Source organism: Rosa rugosa, chromosome 1 (genome assembly GCF_958449725.1).
Source record: "Rosa rugosa chromosome 1, drRosRugo1.1, whole genome shotgun sequence".
Lineage (NCBI taxonomy): Eukaryota > Viridiplantae > Streptophyta > Magnoliopsida > Rosales > Rosaceae > Rosa > Rosa rugosa.
This window is the reverse complement of record NC_084820.1, coordinates 64,650,588-64,672,065: the sequence shown is the minus strand read 5'-3', so window position 1 is coordinate 64,672,065 and position 21,478 is coordinate 64,650,588. Positions and strand designations below refer to the sequence as shown.

At 39.4% G+C, this 21,478-nt stretch overlaps 1 protein-coding gene and 2 long non-coding RNA genes across 3 annotated transcripts; all 3 read right to left on the bottom strand.

Annotated features, from left to right (window-relative positions):
* Nucleotides 1–1,078: 1,078 nt before the first annotated feature.
* Nucleotides 1,079–2,184, bottom strand: LOC133732987 (putative glycine--tRNA ligase, cytoplasmic). The gene is made up of 4 exons (XM_062160587.1): nt 1,884–2,184; nt 1,538–1,677; nt 1,218–1,439; nt 1,079–1,129 (listed from the first exon to the last, which is right to left on the bottom strand). Exons 2-4 carry the CDS (start codon nt 1,610–1,612, stop codon nt 1,079–1,081), a joined length of 348 nt encoding a protein of 115 aa, XP_062016571.1. The 5' UTR covers nt 1,613–1,677; nt 1,884–2,184.
* Nucleotides 2,185–4,240: 2,056 nt separating this feature from the next.
* LOC133726130 (uncharacterized) lies at nt 4,241–6,565 on the bottom strand. The gene is made up of 3 exons (XR_009854659.1): nt 5,990–6,565; nt 5,387–5,463; nt 4,241–4,505 (listed from the first exon to the last, which is right to left on the bottom strand). It is a non-coding gene; the product is annotated as an uncharacterized LOC133726130 (long non-coding RNA).
* An 11,934-nt stretch (nt 6,566–18,499) lies between these two features.
* Nucleotides 18,500–19,254, bottom strand: LOC133744722 (uncharacterized). The gene is made up of 2 exons (XR_009863433.1): nt 19,058–19,254; nt 18,500–18,899 (listed from the first exon to the last, which is right to left on the bottom strand). It is a non-coding gene; the product is annotated as an uncharacterized LOC133744722 (long non-coding RNA).
* Nucleotides 19,255–21,478: the final 2,224 nt, after the last annotated feature.

Sequence of the window (21,478 nt, the reverse complement as noted above, 5' to 3'; positions counted from 1 at the left end):
CGAAGATAAAACGTAAAAACCGTAAATAGTAACGTAAAAACGTAAATCCACTATTTATCAACTTTTTCTAACATGACCAAGTTATATATCAAAACGCTCGTATGGATGCATAGATCATCGCCTAGATAATGAAAACTCGAAATATGGTCTGACGCGCCGCCACAAGCGGTGGTCAGTGGGCGGTCAACGCGGCGGTCAACTCCGGGTCAACCACCTCCGATGGCAAAGCGACCAACTACAAACTTGTTCAAAATGAAAGGGTGATCGTCTTTCATACCTGGAGCTAAGCCTGGTTCGGCCTAGATCGTCCTAGATCAAGCGTTGAAGTTGGATTAATCCGGAGCGTCTGATCTGATTCCAGATTGAATCAGAGCCGTCGAAAAAGTCAAACCTTTGATCAAGCGCTCTACACCCAAAATCGTCATGCAAGGCCTATATGGGGATGATCAGGGGGAGGAGGAGATCACGAAAATGGGAAGGATCGGCCCGTGCAACGCCGGCACGGCCAAGATCCGATCGGGTCAAAAGCTAGGCTCGGGGGGGCTTCGATCCAGGTCTGGGGGCAGCGGCGGTGCAAGGGGAGGCCACCAGGCGGCTGGGCGTGGCACGGCGAGTCCGGAGAGGGCCGGGTCGTGGCCGGAGGACGCCGGGAAGTGCCCTTTCCGGCCGGGTCGGGTCGGCAGAAACCCGGCGGGTCTGAGGCCGAGAGAGAGAGACCGGAGGGACTGTTCCGCAAAAATGAGATTTTTTCGTCCTTAATGAAAAATTCTGATTTTTCTGCTATTTATAGAAAAATCTCAATTTTCAAATATTCATAACTTATTCATACGAACTCCGAATATTGCGTTCCACATATGCACGCGATCGTATCGACGAGCTCTACAACTTTCATGAAGGAAGTTTTCCCAAATTTTGAACGCATAAAAAGTCAACTTTGTTGACCCCCTAAAAAACGTTCGTTTTCGAAAATAAAATCGTTCGAACTAATTCCACAACTTCTCCAAGCTCCGTATTCGCTCCTACTATCGTAAAATCATTTCTAAAAATCCATGGAATTTAATTTGGATTTTTCGGGGTATTACACTCTTGGTTCTGAAAGGTGTTCATGTGCCTCAAGACGACTTTTCCCCTGCCAAAGAGCAGAAAACAATTGTCTATGAACATAGACTAATCGTATTAAAGCATAACATTGTAAATAACATCAAACAAGTCCTAACCGAATGAGCCTTCAAGTCATATGCAGATCTATCTGCAATACCGACGCACTCAATCCAGCCACAGGAAGTCTCAATCTCAGCATCCCAGCAGTCAGCAGCATAGTGAGTCATTTCTTTAGCAAGGTGTTGCCTGAACCTCAAACGGTTCTTGTCTATACCCAGACGAGTGAGGAAGATATATACTCTCCCGATGAAGTAGCCAAGAGTTTCATTCTCCACAATCTTGGAATCCAAAATGATATGAAATCATAGTCAGTAATGTCACTGGAAGAGATACAAAAGACGAAAAACGAAGTTGAGTAAAATGTGATAGAACAAACCTTAGAATCCACTACTTCACCCAGTGAGATTAATCTTGCAGATTGGCCGGGCTTTTGTTCATCCCTTGGGAACATCGGAAGTTCCAACAAAGTTCTCAACCTCACTCACAGACTCTCAACAGGCCTTGGCGAGGAGATATCTGCACATATAGCAACATGTCAGGAATTGCACAAGCTGGACATGCACTCAGCAACATACCACAAGTTACAAGCATTCTCGTAGTGGTGAAAAACAAGAAAGAGTGAACAAAACATGTAAAAAGCAGACAACAAGATGTAATATATAAATATTAGAAGGAAAAAGAAACAGCTAGCTCTGAACTTCTTTAATGGTTCAAATGCTCACCCAGTGCTCGAACCAGATGGACCAATTGATGTTTGAAACATTAAATTGAAAGGATAAGGATCTGAGAGAGGATGGTTATCTGTTTCAGGGGAATATTCCTCCCTCCATGATTTAGCGGCAATGCCCATTGATTAAGGCTTGCCGGACGACGGAGGTCCTCTTCTGTCTGTGCTCCTCTCGTACACTTCCAAGAAAGGCTTGGTTTGCATTTCCCCTCCATCTTTTCGATTCACTGTACACAAATCACAAAGCAGATGCAGAACTCAATGAAGTAAAATTTGAAAGGTAGATGCAGAACTCTGAATCGGAAATTCAGTACTCACAAACCCTAAATCCAAGAGAAAGATGAACAATCTAAGAGAACCGAAACCTGGGTACAAACACAAACACTTGTGTATCAATGAGAAGAAACTCAAGAAACCAAATAGAAGAACCCTGCAATTAGAGAATTACTTGTAAGAGTAAGAGGAGCAGAAACTAATCTTGATTGTGTTGCCGACGCCGAATGAAGAGGTGAAGGACATCGAAGCACAGCGCCTGAGGAAGGATTGTGCGGAGGTGGTGGTGGCAGTCGGAGAGTGAAGAGGTTAAGGACATCGAAGCACGGTGAAGAGATTAAAGAGAGGTTTCATGAGAGAGAGGGGTTTCGTGGAGGGGAGGGAGAGAGAGAGAAAGGTTTCACGAATGAGAGTCGAGAGGTTAGGTTTCATTTTGTTTTATTTTTCTTTCGAACACGATGTGGCTAGGGCTGGGTGGGAGGCATAATTAAACTTCAACAAATTTTGAAGTTCCTCACACAACAGAAACCTAACAAACAGTTGTAAGAGAGCACTGCAAAAAATTAAAATGCCAAAACATGGAGGGAAATATGCCGCCTACAGCAGTTTGGTTCAAAATGTTGTTACCTATGTTCCCACTTCACACAACAGAAAATTATAACTTCTGTTGTCTAATTTCTATAGCTTGCACTAGGTTTACCTTGTGGAAGACATTCAAGCAAGCTTCTTCAAAATTTGGCATCCAGTTTTCAATCACACAACGGAAATCTCAAGGCACCGTTGTACCAAGTAGCCCAAATTTCAGATTTCAAGAGGCAACCAAGACTCGAGAGTGGAGGGAAATCTGCCACTAAATTTTTAAGACTCATACAACGGACAATACATAATTGTGTTGTGCAATGTAGTTCTGAGGAAAAAGTTATCATTTTGTTGACATTCACACAACAGAACATCACTAATACCGTTGTACAATAGAGTTTACTTAAACACACAACAGACGATTTCTGTTCTGTTGTGTGATTAGTGTTGTGTGATTAACTGTGTGATTAGTGTTGTGTGATTAACTTTTTGTAATCTGGCCAGATGTCTAGCGGATGTGATTTCACAGAGAGATCGATGGAACTGCAGTACAGATATATGTTACCTGCTATATCTAGAGAGTATTTTCTTACTAGACAAATGATCTATACCATTTTTGCCCATCTTCATGGTGTATATATAAAGTTTTTGATCATCGATACGTGAGAGATGAACTTATGTATTCATTGAATACGAATCAAAATAAGTCTAATGGAGTACAATAGAAAGCCTATGAGTTGGCAACTTTGTGACATACGATTATGAGTTGGTCATTATCCTATTGACATCTAGTAAGTTAAATACTTCTAAAGGTTAGCGGACAAGTTGCTGTAGAGACCATTGCATTATAAGACCAACAGTGGCTATTGAAAGGCAATTACCATTTATTAAACAAAATTAACAAGTAGGGGAAAACAATGCCTTTTTTTTTTTGGTATGAGAAAACAATGCTTTGAGTGAGGTGATAGAAGCTCAGCTAGCCCATCCTTTTTATTCATACAATCATTTGTCCTCAATCGAACGTATATGAGAATGTACGCAGTAACTCACTTCGGAGCACCATCAGTACAGAGCCATTGACCCACAAAGAAGCCGTCGCAATTGATATTAGGGTTAATGGAAAGGAAGGCATCGAGACTCAGTTTGAACGTTTGAGCGACACTAGTGCAAGTATCACCTTCCTCTGCACCATAAACAGAATTACAGACCAGCGCGGAAGTCTTCTTCTCCGCAAATCCTACTGCATGCATGTAGCGTTGTATGTATTAGATAAAGCGGACGGAAAATGAAGATTCATATACTGAAGAAAATGTCAATGATACAAATGATAAAAATTACTAACTATGAAGATGAAAACTTCTTACCAGCAAATCGTTTACTCTCAGCTACTGAAATCAGGACAAGAAGAGAGACAACTAGAAGTAGAACCAAGTTAGCCCTAGCCATATCTTTCTTCTTCTTTTGAAGTAAAGATTATATTTGTCACGCCCCGAATTTTGAATAACAAATTCAAATCCGAAACATGAATAATAATTATTACAATAACGTTCTGAATTTTTTTCTCAGAACAAACACACCTCACACCACCAATATTACATAACCAAATCCTCAAGGAGTTTATTGATTTCAGCACACTCTCTCCAAATATAAATGTAGCTCAAATGAGCATAACACACCTCACAAAAGAAAGTCAAATTTACACAAATGCAGCTACTCTACGCAGCTCGATCACCTTCCTGATTTTCCTGACCTGTAGGATTACCCGCTACACCGTTTGAATAGTGTACCGGGATTGCAACAACACAAAACCCGGTAAGCTTTTTGCAAAGCTCGTATGAGTAAACAAGAAGGGAAGGTTGATTTTATTATCTCACAAATACTTTAACTCAAGTAAACACCCCCAACCTCAATCCTTACCACTCAACCCAACTCAAAACAAATCATTCCACCTCCATTTCCAAACCATTTTCCAACAAATCTCATCACTCACCACTCGACACATTTAAAATAATAAAGGTGTATTCATGATCAAGAGTAATTCAACTCTCTACTTTCATGTCATACTGTATTCATGAATCCCGAGTAGTCCAACTCGCTGATTCATGTCATACTATGAATTTTCAAAAATGTATTCATGATCAAGAGTAATTCAACTCTCTACTTTCATGTCATACTTTAACTTTCAAAAATGTATTCATGATCAAGAGTAATTCAACTCTCTACTTTCATGTCATACGTTAACTTTCAAAAATGTATTCATGATCAAGAGTAATCCAACTCTCTACTTTCATGTCATACTGTATTCATGAAATCCCGAGTAGTCCAACTCGCTGATTCATGTCATATTATGGCAGACAAACTAGAGCTCTAACTGAATCTTACGTAATGTGTCGCCTTGGCCAAGGTTCACGCTTACGAAGACCTTGCCTCTGTCACCACTGGTGACCAATCCGTAGATCAAAACATTTACAAAAAATGTCTTATCTGACTCAAATGTTACACTTCAACTCACTTATGTTTTCTCACAAAAAAAACAACAATTACATGATATAATGTAATTCCAACACATTTTCACTTCAATCACAATATAAATAAAGAAATTAACGACCTTTGGTTCGTAATATGAACCATGTGAGATTTACTCACCTCTAATCCAGCTGCGTCTTCTTAACAGCTCAAATAACAATCTCACAAATCGTCCGCCAAATAAATCCATCGATCACCTAATCCAATAATGATCTTAACTTAGCCAACAACTCAAAAGCACACATATACGGAAATCCAACGGTCGGATTCTAATTTAATGATGATCCAACGGTCGGATCGAAATTATACGATGATCCAACGGTCGGATCCTCGCCCGTGACCACACAAAGTCATCGGGACAGTCATACGATCAACATATCAAAACTACAAGTCCATCGGACGGTCAGATCTTCACAGATCATAAATCGAACGATTCGAAATCGATCGAAACGTAAAAATTCATAACTTAATCATACGATATCCAAAAATTGCGTATAATATATCGAAATGATCGCCTTAACATGTAGAACATAAAAATGGGCAGAAACTATCCTTGGGGTGGCCGGAGGTCGCCGGAAACCACCATCACAGTGGCGGCACCGCCGCCCATCCAAAATCAAAATTTGACAAAACTCCCAACACGAAAGTTCCTCATCTTAACTCGAATTAAAACTTTCATAACTACACCAAAGTCAAATTATAAGTCAAAAAGTAGAATTTTACCTCATAAGGTTTGAAACCCGAAGAACCCTAGTTTTGAATTCGTTCCAATTCGATCTCCACAGATGAAATCGATGCAATCCACCTTAGGGAAAATGATCTACATCCTCAGAAGTGCAGAATCCCCTCAAGAATCACGGCAAAAGGTGGGCGGAGGAGGGAGAACGACGGTGGGGAAAGGAGGTGATTTCCAGCTCGACTGCACCGTGTTCTTCGACTTGTAACGGCTACCACGTTGGTTATTTCCCCTCGATGTCTTCTACAAAGTTGTAATATAGCTCAATCCCAACAAAATCCCTTTTGGAATCAACTCGATTCGAGGTCGGATGAGAGAGATATCGGCCGGTGAAGGAAGAGCAGCATCGGGCGAATTCCAGCTCGAGCTGTGCAGCTTCTCGGCCTACTAGCGCCTTCCATGGTTCTTTTCTCACTTTGATGTCTTCTAGGAAGTTTTAACTGACTTCAAGGCGAATGAAAATGATTTTGGAATCAAGTCGATCGGAGGTCTGTGGAGGGAGATATGGCCGGTGGAAGATTTGAGACCATTTTCGTCGGGTTTGAGAGAGTTTCAGTTTTTCCAATTTTGGAAATTCTGAAATTATTTTTGGAAATTTCCAAAAATGGAAGCTTTATACTAAATTGGAAACTTTTTCAAATAATCATAACTAATTCATACGAACTCCGATTTTTACGTTCCGTATATGAACGCGATCGTATCGACGAGCTGTACAACTTTCATGAAGAAAGTTTTCCCAAATTCTGTACGTATAAGAAGTCACTTTTTAAGACCCCCTAAATAACGTTCGTTTTCGAAATAAAATCGTTCGAACTAATTCCACAACTCCTTCAAGCTTCGTATTCGTGCCCACGCCTACGAAATCATTTCCAAAATGTCATCGGACATTAATTTGAATTTTTCGGGTATTACAATATTTCTTTGGTTGATTGACCTTTGGGTTTAGTTATGCATGTTTATATAGAACATATATATATATATATATATATATATATATATATATATATATATATATAGAGGAACATTGGAAACTTTGGTTCATTGGCCGGCATGTTTTACAACATTGGATCGCCATGGCTTATTACATGGGTAATTTTGCATTGGAATGCTCGATATTGCCGGCTGTGATGGGTAGAATTTTGGTGTGGATAGTGATCGACATATATATCAGGCAGCCCTTCAACAGTTGCATACGACTATTCTATAAGCGAGGATTTAGACACAAATTTTATCAGTATTAAATTTCTAAACAAAACTCTGGGAACCTGAGGGGTGCCAAGTGAGTCAGCCATCTCTGGCAACTGATTCCCGGATGCCTCCAATCTGTATACTTATTTAATATTTAGAGATACGATATGTTTTTTTTTTTTTTTGTGAAACCAAATGAAATGTAAATTGACTTAACGGTTATCCTGCAATTCTTATCTATTGTCCCTTTCTCATAACCCAAGATTTGATAGGCTGGAAATTGAACTTTTCCCGATCTTTATTCAAATATGCTTTATTTGCCTAGAAGTTTTCGAATTTTTTTTTTGGTCCAAATACACAACTTATTTAACCATTAGAAGGACTAATTAAGAACGGTGTTCTATCTTTTGACAATGTAGCAAAGCAACCAACCTCAAACGTACATGCAAAATAGTAAATATTTATATTTTTATCATTAATGGAATAATTATTCAATGACTACATATTTTACCATAACTCGCAACTATTGGTGTAAAAGCGGTAACTTTTGTTCTGATTGTAGTAATTACTTCAAAAACTATACCATTTACAAGATTACCAACCATTTTACAATTCCGACAACATTTGTGTTGTGAGCATGGTAAAATTAAAATTAGACCAAAAGATATGTAACAACTCAGTATTGTAAGGAGCTTCTCCACTTGATAATCAAGGTTCTAAATTTGATAAAAGTTGTCCAAATATGATATTTACATCTTTGACCACTCGATTACAATAACCACAACAACTGTTGTTATAAGTCGTAATTGTAGTTCAACTATGTGTAATTTATTATTTTGACAATACTTGTTACATGATTTTTAACAATGTTACATATCAAGAAAGAGTGTGTTGTTAATATGGTAAATTTTATTTTTTAAAATGACACATGTCGATATTTAATTGGGTAACCTGTTGACCAGTTCAGTAGGTTTCCACTATATTAATTTACTAAAAGTAAAAAAAAATAAAAAAAATAAAAAAATAAGGGTATGGCAAACACCAATGTACCCAAGACGACCCCTATCTTAGTCTAGTTACTTTGAGTAGTGAGGGATTATATGATATACCGTACCTGTTTATTTCCAGTACTTTTGTAAGCAATCTTTGTGAACATCAAATTAGATATCACTGTATCAGAATATTGGGTAGCCTGAGCTGCCTGTGTATTATATGCCTTGCTGCATTTATATTCTTAAACGTTGCTTTCCTAATTATGAATGTTTCGGAAAAATTATGTTGGTACATCACTATGCCCGAAGCAGCGTACTGGAGAAAGGCTCGATCGGAAGGTGGTGGAGGGCAGATCGAAGAGATAGGAAGCTAAGTGAAACAAGATTCGGAGAATGAGGGAGAGGAGGTGTTCGAGCTTGGGAAGGATGGTTTCTGGTGAAATCGTGAAGTGGGTGAGGGAATTCAAAGGAGAACACGCTTTTGTTGGGACAGGGGATGAGGAATCCAATGTCGAAAAAAGTGGGAGGGAGAGAGGTGGTAGGAGCTAAGCCTGGTGGTGGAGAAATCTCAGATTTCTCCACAACGTTGACCCTCACTGGACTACAAGTACCGTCCATCTTACCTCTGTTGTTTGCTCTATTTTTCTCTGTTTAGTGAGAAGGTCACAAGCTCAAAACATACAAGAGCTGTTTAATGAGGTTATAAGTGTTTGGCGCAAAAACCAGTTGGCTTGCAAACTGTCTCTTTTGAGCGTGTGCGCAGGCGTGCCAGCACCGTGGGGTGCAGTCGTCAGGGTAGTCCCTTGACCTGACTTCTTCTTCAAGCGTTGTGGACGAGGAGAGCACCAACCTCGCCACAATGTTCTTCTCTAGCCTTCCGGGAAAGGACTTTCTGCCTTACGGATAAGGACTTTGGGTGTGATCTCTTCGCGTCACCGAATCGATACTTAGTATTGTAGACTAAGCAGAGCAATCACTGGGAAGTTTGGAGAAAGCACGGGTTGCGCTAAAGCGTGACTTTAGCTTCGCTGGGTTGCGAGGGCGTTACCCTTGCTTCGCTGGTAGTAATGGTTGCGGTTGCGCTCGCAGTCGGCTCCTGGGGAGACTAGGACAGTACGGTCGCCGGGTTGATCTGGTGATGCTGACAGTCGGCTCTTGGAGAGACTAGGACTGGCGGGCGGTCACCGGGTTTCAACAACGTTGAAGGTTTGCTCCGGGGAGGCTTTGTAATCGCTAGGATTGATTGATATGAGAGAGAGGTGCCTTTTCTGTATCGTCTTTAGCCTCTATATATAGGCTGTTGCAGATTCACTTTCCAAATATGAATGAAATACTATATTTTAGGCCACAGTTATTGGCCTTGAATCAAATCAAAACTCTTAATAGTTTTGATACTGGACGTAATACATCGCGAGGTATCTTCGCGAAGACTCACAATTAAGGTTGATAGATTCCTTAATTGATCCTCTGCCATGCATGTGCAATTGTATATATATATATATATATATATATATATATATATATATATATATATATATATATATATATATATATATATCCCTTGTCACTTGTGCCATGCTTCACGTGTCCACCATATCCCTTCCTTAATTAAATCATGCATGAGCCACCACATCATATATACATATATGTATCACCATCAAGCATGATTGCATGGAAGTATATACTGTACGTGCATGCCATTAGTTGCATGGGCAGCCATAATTGTTGCTTGTGAAGGCTAGTGAAGGGAAATTGTATCCTTCCTTAATTGATCAACCCAATCTGCTCGCTTGCACAGTACTTGGCAATCAAGCAAACAAATCACCATTAATTATCAGATATCTTGATAATTAATAATAAATCAAAGAATATTCAGATTTGCTCCAAGATTGCTTGGCCTCCAAGTAGGCTTTATTTAGCCTCTAAACAATATATTCCGAGCTTATCGAAAATATATAGCTTGGGCCACGGATACTGGCCCGGTTTTCTTCGAGTCTCCCTTATTGGGAAAAAATGTTATTTTGGGTTCAAACAATAAGTTTCTACAACAAGTATATTTTGTTGTTAAACTCTCATGCTATGTGAAACGATAGTTACAAGTAATGGCAGCTCGAAACAGTTATGAAAAAGCAAGATTGGAGGGGATTTTGTAATAGTAAAGAAAACCAATGCATGCATGATGTAATACTGTTACATTCTTGAAGATTGATTATCAGATGACTAAGCTGCTGGCAGTAACAGAGGTTAAGCTCTATGTGTTGCACCCGTACCTATTACACTGTCAATGACTTCATAATTATATGTTATTATTGATTTTGCCAAGGAAAAAAAACTGTGATTTTCAAATGGAATTCTTGAAATGTACGTGACTGTAAAGTGGCATGACTAAGGACAGAAGAGAACATCAAGATAAAATTATCATGAACAATCCCAATTCGTACGTGATTTTGTGATACCACTACTGTATATTATCCAACGTTTAAAACATAATCTCTATTCTATAAGTCTATAAAGTATGTGAGATATTAAAATAACTGTAATAGAATCCCTATGATATCATTCTTTGAATGGCTTCATCTTGAGGTCAACATTACCATAAATGGTTGAGTGGAGATTCTAAAATAAATGGAGATAGAGCTAACAGAATCTTCGATACAAAGGAAAGAAATAGCCGAAATCGGCGGAATCTTAGTTATTGGTATTGCTGCTAGTTAGAAACAACTAACTGATTGAAGAGTCTTTCGTCCCTTAATATTTTTTGAATCAAAGAAATATATTATTCATCTCAAGCCAGAATGGTCATTACATACTCTTTGTCATTTTTTTTTTTTTTTTGAAAGGGGTTTGGAAGCCTCACACTCGGTTCCATTTATTATATTAATATTATGATTTTGCAACGGGGGGACATAAAACCTGAACCCCGTGCTACAGGAAAACACTTACAATAATCCTCGTAGAGAACATCCTGAATAATAGCAGGAGTCTCATCTGGTACCGGAATATAGGAGCTGGAAGAAACTCACTACACCAAGATAGGACAGCTGATAGATTGTGCTCGCCACTCCAAGGAATCCACCAAGAAGATAAGAGCAAACTCGCCACTCTAGGAATCCACCTGAGAGATAAGAGTTTAAACAACAATTGGGAAGAACTTCTTCTCCAATTTGAATTCTTATTTCTAATAAAAGTCAAGTCCCCTTTCAATTGGAAGTAGATCCCCCTTTTATAAGGATGGGAAAACAGAAAGACTACTTATTCAAACTTGAAAATAAAGATAGCTATTTTTAGCCTTGATTGCAGCTTCCCCAAGGTTTCTTAATTCCAAGGTCTGGGAACTCCATATCTTAATTGAATGTCCCTTGGAACTCTGTTCCTTCAATCAATATGCTGCTAATCCTATGTTATGTCCAGATTCAAAGTCTTCCTCGTTATCATTCGCTTCCGCTTCGCGTGAACTCGTCACTGAGTTCTCTTCATAGTCATTCTCATAGTATGGAGAAAGATCCGCAACATTGAAAGTTTCTTGGACACCATAGTTTCCAGGGAGTTCAATCTTGTAAGCATTGTTGTTAATGCGTTGGAGTACTTTAAAAGGACCATCTGCTCTAGGCTTCAGCTTGCCATGCCTTCCTCTAGGGAACCTTTCTTTGCGAAGATGAATCCACACCAGATCCCCTTCTTTGAAAACCACTGGCTTTCGGTGTTTGTTGGCTTGAGCTTGATATTTAGCATTTTTCTGGAGTATATTCTTCCGCACTTGCTCATGTAACTGCTTGATGTTCTTGGCTTGCTCTGCCGCATCACTACTGAACTGAACTGTTGTTGGGAGAGGAGCTAAGTCCAAAGGACTCATTGGATTTCTTCCATAGACAACAAAAAAAGGACTGGTACCAGTTGTTTGACTTGGAGACCGGTTGTCAGCAAATTCAGCTTGTGCCAAGATCAAGTCCCACTGACGCAGATTCTTTCCAACTAAACTTCGCAACAAGTTACCTAGACTGCGGTTGACAACTTCAGTTTGCCCATCAGTTTGAGGGTGATGAGAAGAACTGAACTATAGCTTGGTTCCCAGCTTCCTCCATAAAGTGCGCCAAAAATGCCCAACAAATTAAAATCCCGATCAGAAGTGATTGTTTTTGGAATGCCATGAAGTTTGACAACTTCTTTGAAGTATAAATCAGCAACATTAGAAGCATCATTGGTTTTATTACATGGTATGAAATGAGTCATTTTTGAAAATCTATCAACCACCACCATGACTGAATCCTTGTTCCTCTGAGTCCGGGGCAACCCTGTCACAAAATCAAGGCTAACATCTTCCTAAGGAGCTGTGGGAATCGGCAGAGGAGTGTACAACCCTGTATTCTGACCTTGGGATTTGGTCATATGACAAGTTTTGCATCTTTTAATATACCGAGCAACATCCCGCTCCAATTGAGGCCAATAAAAATGCTCCTTGACTAGTGAAAGAGTCTTATCCCTACCAAAGTGCCCAGCTAAACCTCCAGCATGTGTTTCAGCAATGATGTTTTCTCGCAAGGACCCCTCAGGAATGCAGAGTCTATTTCCTTTGAAAAGATAGCCTTCTTGTAACAAATAAGAGCCAATAGGACCCTTAGAACAATTAGTCCAGATTTGCTTAAAGAATGGATCTTCTGAGTATTGCTCCTTAAGAATTTCAAACCCTGAAACTTTAACTTGCATTGTATTTAGAAAGGAATGTCTCCTGCTCAATGCATCTGCTACTTGATTCAAACTCCCAGACTTATGCTTGATATGAAAAGTATAGGCTTGCAAAAATTCCACCCATTTAGCATGTCTGTTATTCAACTTATGCTGTCCATTAATGAATCTCAAAGCCTTATGATCAGAAAAAAGAATGAACTCCTTGCAAATAAGATAATGCCTCCAATGATTTAAAGCTCGAATAATGGCATAGAATTCTTTATCATAAGTAGAGTACCTGGTGCGAGAATGATTCAACTTCTCACTGAAAAAGGCAACAGGTTTACCTTCTTGGCTAAGGACAGCGCCAATCCCCACATTTGAAGCATAACAATCCACTTCAAAAACTTTGTTGAAATCAGGAAGCACTAAGATTGAGGTTTCTGTAATTTTTTTCTTTTATTAGCTCAAAACTCTGCTACGCCATCGTGTTCCACTGAAATTTTCCCCCTTTCAAACACTCTGTTATTGGAGCTATAATGGCGCTGAACCCTTTTACGAATTGTCGGTAAAAAGAAGCCAAGCCATGGAAGCTTCTGATGTCATGAAGTGTAGCAGGAATAGGCCAATTGACAATTGCCTCAACCTTGGTTGGATCCGTTGTGATTCCATTGTAGGAGATAACATATCCCAGAAAGATTAATTGGGAGGTCAGAAACTCACACTTCTTTAGGTTCATAAATAGCTTTTGCTCCCGCAACATCTGCAACACTTGTTGTAGGTGTCTAAGATGAGAACTTTGGTCCTTGCTGTAAATGAGAATGTCGTCAAAGTAGACAACCACAAATTGACCAATAAAAGACTTAAAAATGTGATTCATAAGCCTCATGAACGTGCTAGGGGCATTAGACAATCCAAAAGGCATTACCATCCATTCATACAAACCATCTCGAGTTTTGAAAGCAGTCTTCCACTCATCTCCTGGTCTCATGCGAATTTGATGATAACCACTTCGCAAATCTATTTTGGAGAAGATTGTAGCTCCATGAAGCTGGTCAAGCAGATCATCAAGCTGAGGAATAGGGAATCAGTACTTGATGGTGATTTTATTCACTGCTCTACTGTCCACACACATCCACCATGATCCGTCTTTCTTAGGTACAAGTAAAGCTGGCACAACACATGGACTCATACTTTCCCTTATTAACCCTTTAGACATCAACTCATCTAGTTGCCTTTGCAATTCTTCAAATTCTTTAGGGTTCATTCGGTACGCTGCCTTGTTAGGAATGACAGCTCCTGGAACAAAATCAATATGATGTTGGATACCTCTTATTGTTGAGTCACAAATTACTTATGCAATTGTGCCCCATAATTATGAAAATTGATTTGTCTTTCATGCTATTTTACCCTTTTTAATCCATTTCCTTTTATTTGTAGGAAACCTTGCATTGAGAATAAAATGACTATTTGAGGCTTGAAATGCGAAGATTTGAAGCTAGGGGAAGAAGACACGGAGATTGGAAGAAAATTGCAAATAGACTTTTCCGGCAAACTTTTCCGGCGAGCCGCCACTCATGGAGGGCCTTTTTTCCAGCAAAGGAGGACCATGATTGTGAGAATATCCCATCACTTGAAATTCAAATATCTCCCTACACTTTGTCCTTTTGTCACCTTGCCAATTTGGGACCATTTAGGGGACAATGGTGTAAGAGCATCTCTTGCACACTTTGGGACCAAAAAGAGGACATACATAGTTGATCAAAGAGATGCCAAAGGGCAATTCTTCAGCATTCTTGACTCCATTCAATCATCTTCATCGTATCCAAGATCCATTTTTTCTCTAGAGAATACACCACCATCTCCACCACTAAAACCACCATCTCCACCTCTAAAACCTTCATTTCCTCCACTACAACCTCCATTTCCTCCACCACTCAACACCACAACTCACCTTAGAGATTCTAAATTTCACTATTCTTACCAATATCAAGAGCTTGGAGCAAGGAGAATGAGGTGACTACCACCACATCATGTTCTTGGAGACCCATCTCCACCACCTCTTCCAGCATCATCAATAGTCACCCTTTACTCCCTATCTCTTTATGTATTTGATGTTTAATAGAATGTTGAAGCTTGTGTATCTAGCTATGTGTAAGTAGTGAACTAGTTAGTTCAACCCTAGCCAAACTTGCTTGTATTGATGCTTTTGTTTATAAATTGATGCAAATTCATGTTGTCATTCTCACATGCTATGTCAATAGTTGAATGTATTACTTAGACCTAATCAATTTGAGTTATGTGTTTGCCATGACATGAAGCTTTTCCTAGATATTGATTACCTTTAGGCAAAAAGGGAGCATGAAAGCACACCATGTGTGCATGTGAGGGTAGTGAGCTAAAATCACCTAGAGATAGGATTGGTTTGCTTGCTTGGTTCCTAAACTCTAAGCTTTATGCATTTAGGGGCAAAGGATTGAGACCTATCCGGTAATTGAATTTGTCTCTAGGTAGTTAGCTCTAGACTTATCCGGTTAGAGTTAATACAATGAAAGGGGTTTAAGCCTTAGTAGTCCTATCCGGATGCTAAGAGGGTAGTTGGACAATTAGCTTTGCATCATTCATATTCAATTGCTTTAATGCTTGCAAGGGAGGCAAAAGGTGAAACTCGATGCCCTAACTCCCATCCATTTGATAACAACTTGTTTAGTTTAGCTTAGTTTGAATATAAACCAATCTCAAAATCAAAATTACTTGCTTTCATTGTTTCAATTTGAATATAAACCAATCTCAAAATCAAAATTAAATCTCTACACACCATCTTGCACATACTCACCATGAACTTTGTTTCACTTGTGAGCCTTTGTTTGTGATTGTACATTTGCATATTCTTCTAGTTTTTCCTTAGGTTTTCCCTAGCTAGGAAAGAATTTACCAATCCTCGTGGGTTCGACATCCTTACTTAATCCCCTATTCTATAACTTGTACCTCTTGCACTTGAGGGTGGCTTCAATGCTAACACTTATTGGGGGAAGCCCAGCAGGAATTTCTTCAGTGACCACGCCACTAAACTCGTCAAACATCTTTTACAACTCTGGTGAAGATTCTGGATGCTCCCCGGGTGCTTCCAAAATCACAAGCATAAAAACTGCACTCTGTTCTTAAAGCTCTTCAAGAAATTCTGATCTTGAAAGCAGGTTGTTATTCCTGCTCCTTCTATTCTCAACATCATCTTCAGATTTCTTAGCAGACCCTGGCCTTTTTCCAACCTCAATTTCCTTCGTAGGACCAAGAATAATTTTTGCTCCATCCTTCTCAAAAGTGTAGGTATTTTTGTACCCATCATGAACAACCTTTCTGTCATATTGCCATGGTCTTCCCAGCAATAAATGACACGCATCCATGGGAACAACATCACACCAAACTTCATCTTTATAAATTGGACCAATTGAAAACTGAACTAAACACTTTTTGTCAACCCTTACCTCATTTCCTTTTCGTAACCAGGATAGCTTGTAAGACCGAGGGTGTTTCTCAGTGTTGAGATTTAATTTTTCCACCATGGTAGTAGCAACCACATTTTCGCAGCTCCCTCCGTCAATGATAACTTCACAAACTTTACCATGAGCAGTGCACCTTGTATGAAAAAGATTGTTTCGCTGTGACTGATCTTGCTCTGCAAGAGAAGTGTTTAGGCTGCGTCGAACCACCAAACTCATCCCTTGATCTCCATATGTGACTTCTTCATCAAAGATAGGTTCATTGTCCCCTGCAAATCCTTCTTCTTCAGAGTCTTCCTCAACTTCTTCCACAAGAGATACAATTCTACGATTAGGACACTCTGAGGCAATATGTCCCAATCCTTGACATTTGAAACACCGACGCGAGCTAGTACTCGAAGAATTGGGCTGCTGCTTATGACCATATCTGTTTTCACCCTTAGATGAGGTCTTAGATAAAGGTTTGGCAGCTGGTGAAACCTTGAAATAAGAATCATTTCCTTTGCTAGTTGAGGCATCATGACCTGAGTACCGAAAACTACCTCCACGAGTTCCTTTCTGCTGTTTTTCAACTTTGAGGGCCAACTTACAGACATCATTGAAGGTCCAATACTACTGCAACTGAACCACATTACCAATCTTAGGTCTCAAACCCGCAAGATACCAAGCTATAGTCTGTTCTTCTAGCTCCACTAGATCACATTTAATCATGAAATCCTCATATTCTCCAGTAAAATCTTCTACAGACATCTCCTTTTGTTTAAAATTGTGCAACTTGAGGAAGTTATCTTGCCGATAGTCTTCTGGCAAATACTTTCTCTTCAGTTCCCTTTTCATCTTCTCCCAAGTCACTATCTTGCCTCTTCCTTCTCAAGCTCTCTGACTCCTAAGTTTTTCCCACCAAGAGGAGGCACGTTTCCTCAACTTCACAGCAGCTTTCGATGATCTGCAACTTCCTTCAAATCAAATATTCTCTCCACCGTATGAAGCCAATCAATGAACTCATCAGGTTGTGAACGACCCTCAAACTTCGGAATGTCAACCCTGATATCAAAATCTCGTTGCCGATGACGATTTCTTCTAGGACGAGTAGGAGGAGAATCCTCTTCACTGGAATTTTGACTTGAAGCTCGGTGGAAAGGATTTTCATCATCACCATCTTTGATGGAAACTTCATCTTCTGTATCATGAAGATTACGTCGATCCAAACGTTCTTGAAGTTCCTGCACTTGACTCTTTCATTCTTTTATATCAAGGTCTCGATAACGAAACTCATCATTTTGCAATCGGCGACCACCACAACCACGACCATGTCCACCACGACGCCCAGCCATTTGCTCTGATACCAGAACTGGTACCAAAATATAGCAACTTGAAGTAACTCACTACACCAAGATAGGACAGCTGATAGATTGTGCTCGCCACTCTAGGAATCCACCTGAGAGATAAGAGTTTAAACAACAATTGGGAAGACTTCTTCTCCAATTTGAATTCTTATTTCTAATAAAAGTCAAGTCCCCTTTCAATTGGAAGTAGATCCCCCTCTTATATGGATGAGAAAACAGAAAGACTACTTATTCAAACTTGAAAATAAAGATAGCTATTTTTAGCCTTGATTGCAGCTTCACCAAGGTTTCTTAATTCCAAGGTCTGGGAACTCCATATCTGAATTGAATGCCCCTTGGAACTCTGTTCCTTCAATCAATGCTGCTAATCCTCTGTTATGTCCATATTCAAAGTCTTCCTCGTTATCATCATCTAACCAAACATCATCAATAGCATTCAAATCCCCTTCGTCCCTTATTATTATTAACTATCGTCTAGATTTATTCATCTAGCAATTAACCATAGAAATCTAGTTCTCTATCAAATAGATACTTTTTTTTTTTTAGAATATCAAATAGATACTTTATTCTCTTCAAACTTCAATATAAAAATCTTTTTACATTTAATCTTAATTTATTGAATTGTTTGTTTGGAATCGATTTTTTCAATTTAGTTCTATTAGTATATATTACTTTAATATGGTAGCGAATATATGTTTTATTGTATGAAAATAGTTCTTCAGTAAATAAATCTTCAACATGTAATGCAGCCCCGCATAGTTTTCACTAGGATCGATGGGAAACATGGAAAACGAACCATCCACCAATTTTTAAAGTTAACGGTTCGTTTATTAGAACAATACGTTACAAGTTAACCAGAAATGGTACACTTCTTATAATTCATTGCAAAATAACGACAATTTATAACAGGAAACAATGCGTTGAGTTGAGAGGGCATCAAAGCTAACTAGCTCATGCTCTTTTATTCGCATATTGTTTGTTCTCAACTCCACGTACATGAAAATGTAGTAACTCACTTCTGAGCACCATCAACGCAAAGCCATTGACCCACAAAGAAGCTGTCGCAATTGATATTAGGGTTGATGGCAAGGAAGGAATCGAGACTCAGGTTGAACATTTCAGCAACAAGACTGCAAGTATCACCTTCCTCTGCACCATAAATGGCATTACAAACCAGGGCAGAAGCCTTCTTCCCTGCAAATCCAACTGCGTGCAGCTTTGTATGTATTAGATAAAGCGGACGGAAAATGAATATTCATATACATAACTGAAGAAAACACGTCCACGATACAATTAATTAATAGAATTACTAACTATAAGTAAGGTCTTAATGTGTATACAGGATGAAGATGAAAAATCCTTACTAGCTAGTCGTTTACTCTCAGCTACTGAAATTATGACAAGAAGAGAGACAACTAGAAGTAGAATCAAGCTAGCCCTAGCCATATCTTTCTTCTTCTTGTGAAGCAAAGATCGTATTTCTTTGGTTGATTGACCTTTGGGTTGAGTTATGCATGTATTTATAGAAGATTGTATAGGAACATTGTAAACTTTGATTCAATTGGCCGGCATGTTAATATTGGATCACGAGGGATCTAAGAAGGTAACATTGCATTGGATTGCTCGATATATTGCTGGCCAAATAGGTAGAATTTTGGTTTGTGGATAATGATATATATATATATATATATATATATATATATATATAACAGGCAGGCCTTGTACAGTTATTGTATAGAACAATGTCTTGGACATTTGTCAGTATTGATTTCTAAACAAAACTAGGGGATTACAGCATATATTTTTGTTGCTTGAACTTGAATTCTTCTTTATGCTGCAGCTTATATATTATGCTGAGCCATCAAACCAAATCCATTGAACAAAGATACTGTTGGCATTGAGGTTAGGATTGATTGAACAGAAGAAATCGATCAGCATCTACACAGAACTCCGCCAAGTCCAATGTCAATGTATAGTATCTTAGTCTATTAAATTACTTCGCGCGAGGTAGTGATCGAGTATTTCATATGATATCACGTATTTCATCAAGCAATCTTTGTGAACATCAAATTGGATCTCAATGTATCGGAAGATTGAGACTTTGATCTCACCGTATTGGATATATGCTTGGACACCCAAGGAATTGTATGAAATCTTGTGTGAACTTTATGTTGCAAGGCTAAAGTTGTTTGACACGAAAATCAGTGCAGTACAAACTGTCTCTTTTGAGCGTGTGCGCAGGCGTGCCAGCACCGTGGGGTGCAGTCGTCAGAGAGTCCCTTGACCTGACTTCTTGATCAAGCGTTGTGGACGAGGAGAGCACCAACCTCGTCACAAGGCTCTTTTCCTACCTTTTGAGAAAGGACTTCTTGCCTTACGGATAAGGGCTTTGGTTGTGATCTCTTCGCATCACCGAATCGATACTCAACGTTGTAGGTTGAGCAGAGCAATCACTGGGAAGTTTGGAGAAAGCACAGGGTTTGCTAAAGCGTGACTTTAGCTTCGCTGGGTTGCGAGGGCGTTACCCTTGCTTCGCTGGTAGTATCGATGGTAGTAGCACTCACAGTCGGCTCTTGGAGAGACTAGGACTGGAAGTACGGTCGCCGAGTTTCAACGAGGTTGAAGGTTTGCTCCTGAGAGGCTTGATAATCTGAGAGATTAGTTGATTTGAGAGTTCTTCGTGATTTGTCCTTGAAACCTAGTATTTATACCTAGGGTTTCGACTGCTCCTTGCCATAGAAGGATTATTGATTGAAGTTTCCTATATATTCAATCTCCGCTACCTGACTCCCATAAGGGCTCGTTTTCCTTATAGATTTCGGAATGGGTGAAGCTATAACCCAATCCCAAGTAGACTTATTTTTGGGCCGCAGGTATCGGCCTGCTATGCTGAATCCACTAAAGGATCGATCTTGCCAAAATTACTTTTGGGCTCAAACAAAAGTTGTGACCGCTTATTGAAATAGAATTAAGACAATTAACATATATTTGACATTCCTGTTTTGCATGTGACAACGGCTTTATTATAATCGAAAAACTCTATTTTTCATCTTATAGCACATTTTGAGAAACCAAATCATCAAATTTAGTGGGTATTGGTTTACTTATGTAATACCCCGAAAAATCCAAATTAAATTCCGTGGATTTTTAGAAATGATTTCACGATAGTGGGAGCGAGTACGAGGCTCGGAGAAGTTGTGGAATTAGTTCGAACGATTAATTTTCGAAAACGAACGTTATTTAGGGGCTCGCGAAAGTTGACTTTTTATACGTTCAAAATTTGGGAAAACTTCCTTCGTGAAAGTTGTAGAGCTCGGCGATACGATCGCGTGCATATGTCGAACGAAATTTTTGGAGTTCGTACGATTATGTTACGAATTTTGGAAATATGAGATTCTTTTTTATAATCTCTTTTCCTCGGATTCTCTTTTTTTTTTTTTTCTTTTTCTTCCTTTTCTTTTCCTTTTCCTTTCCTCCGGGTCTCCTTCCTTCTTTTTCTTTTTCTCTTTTTTCTCTTCTTTCTCTCTCTCTCGGCCGAACCGAACCAAAAACAGAGCAAATTATCATCAACTCACCTCTCCCACCTCAAAGCACCAGACCACATCCCACGCCTTCGCCTCGTCCTTCCGTAGCCGCCAGTGGCAGCCTTGCACCACAACACGGCCGGCAGCGGCGGCGGAGGACACGGTTCCGTTTTGAGCTCGTTTTGGTTCGATCTCGATATCTTGAGCTACAGGACGTCTTTTTGAGTGATTCTTGAACCAGTGAGTTCTTCTTGAGTTTCT

Excerpts from the sequence above, each read along its gene's own strand:
- LOC133732987 (XM_062160587.1), bottom strand. The coding sequence starts at position 1,612 with ATGTTCCCAAGGGATGAACAAAAGCCCGGCCAATCTGCAAGATTAATC. Across the intron at positions 1,440-1,537 it reads GTGAAGTAGTGGATTCTAAG|ATTGTGGAGAATGAAACTCT; the intron begins GTTTGTTCTATC and ends TTGGATTCCAAG. Across the intron at positions 1,130-1,217 it reads ATGACTTGAAGGCTCATTCG|GGGAAAAGTCGTCTTGAGGC; the intron begins GTTAGGACTTGT and ends GCTCTTTGGCAG.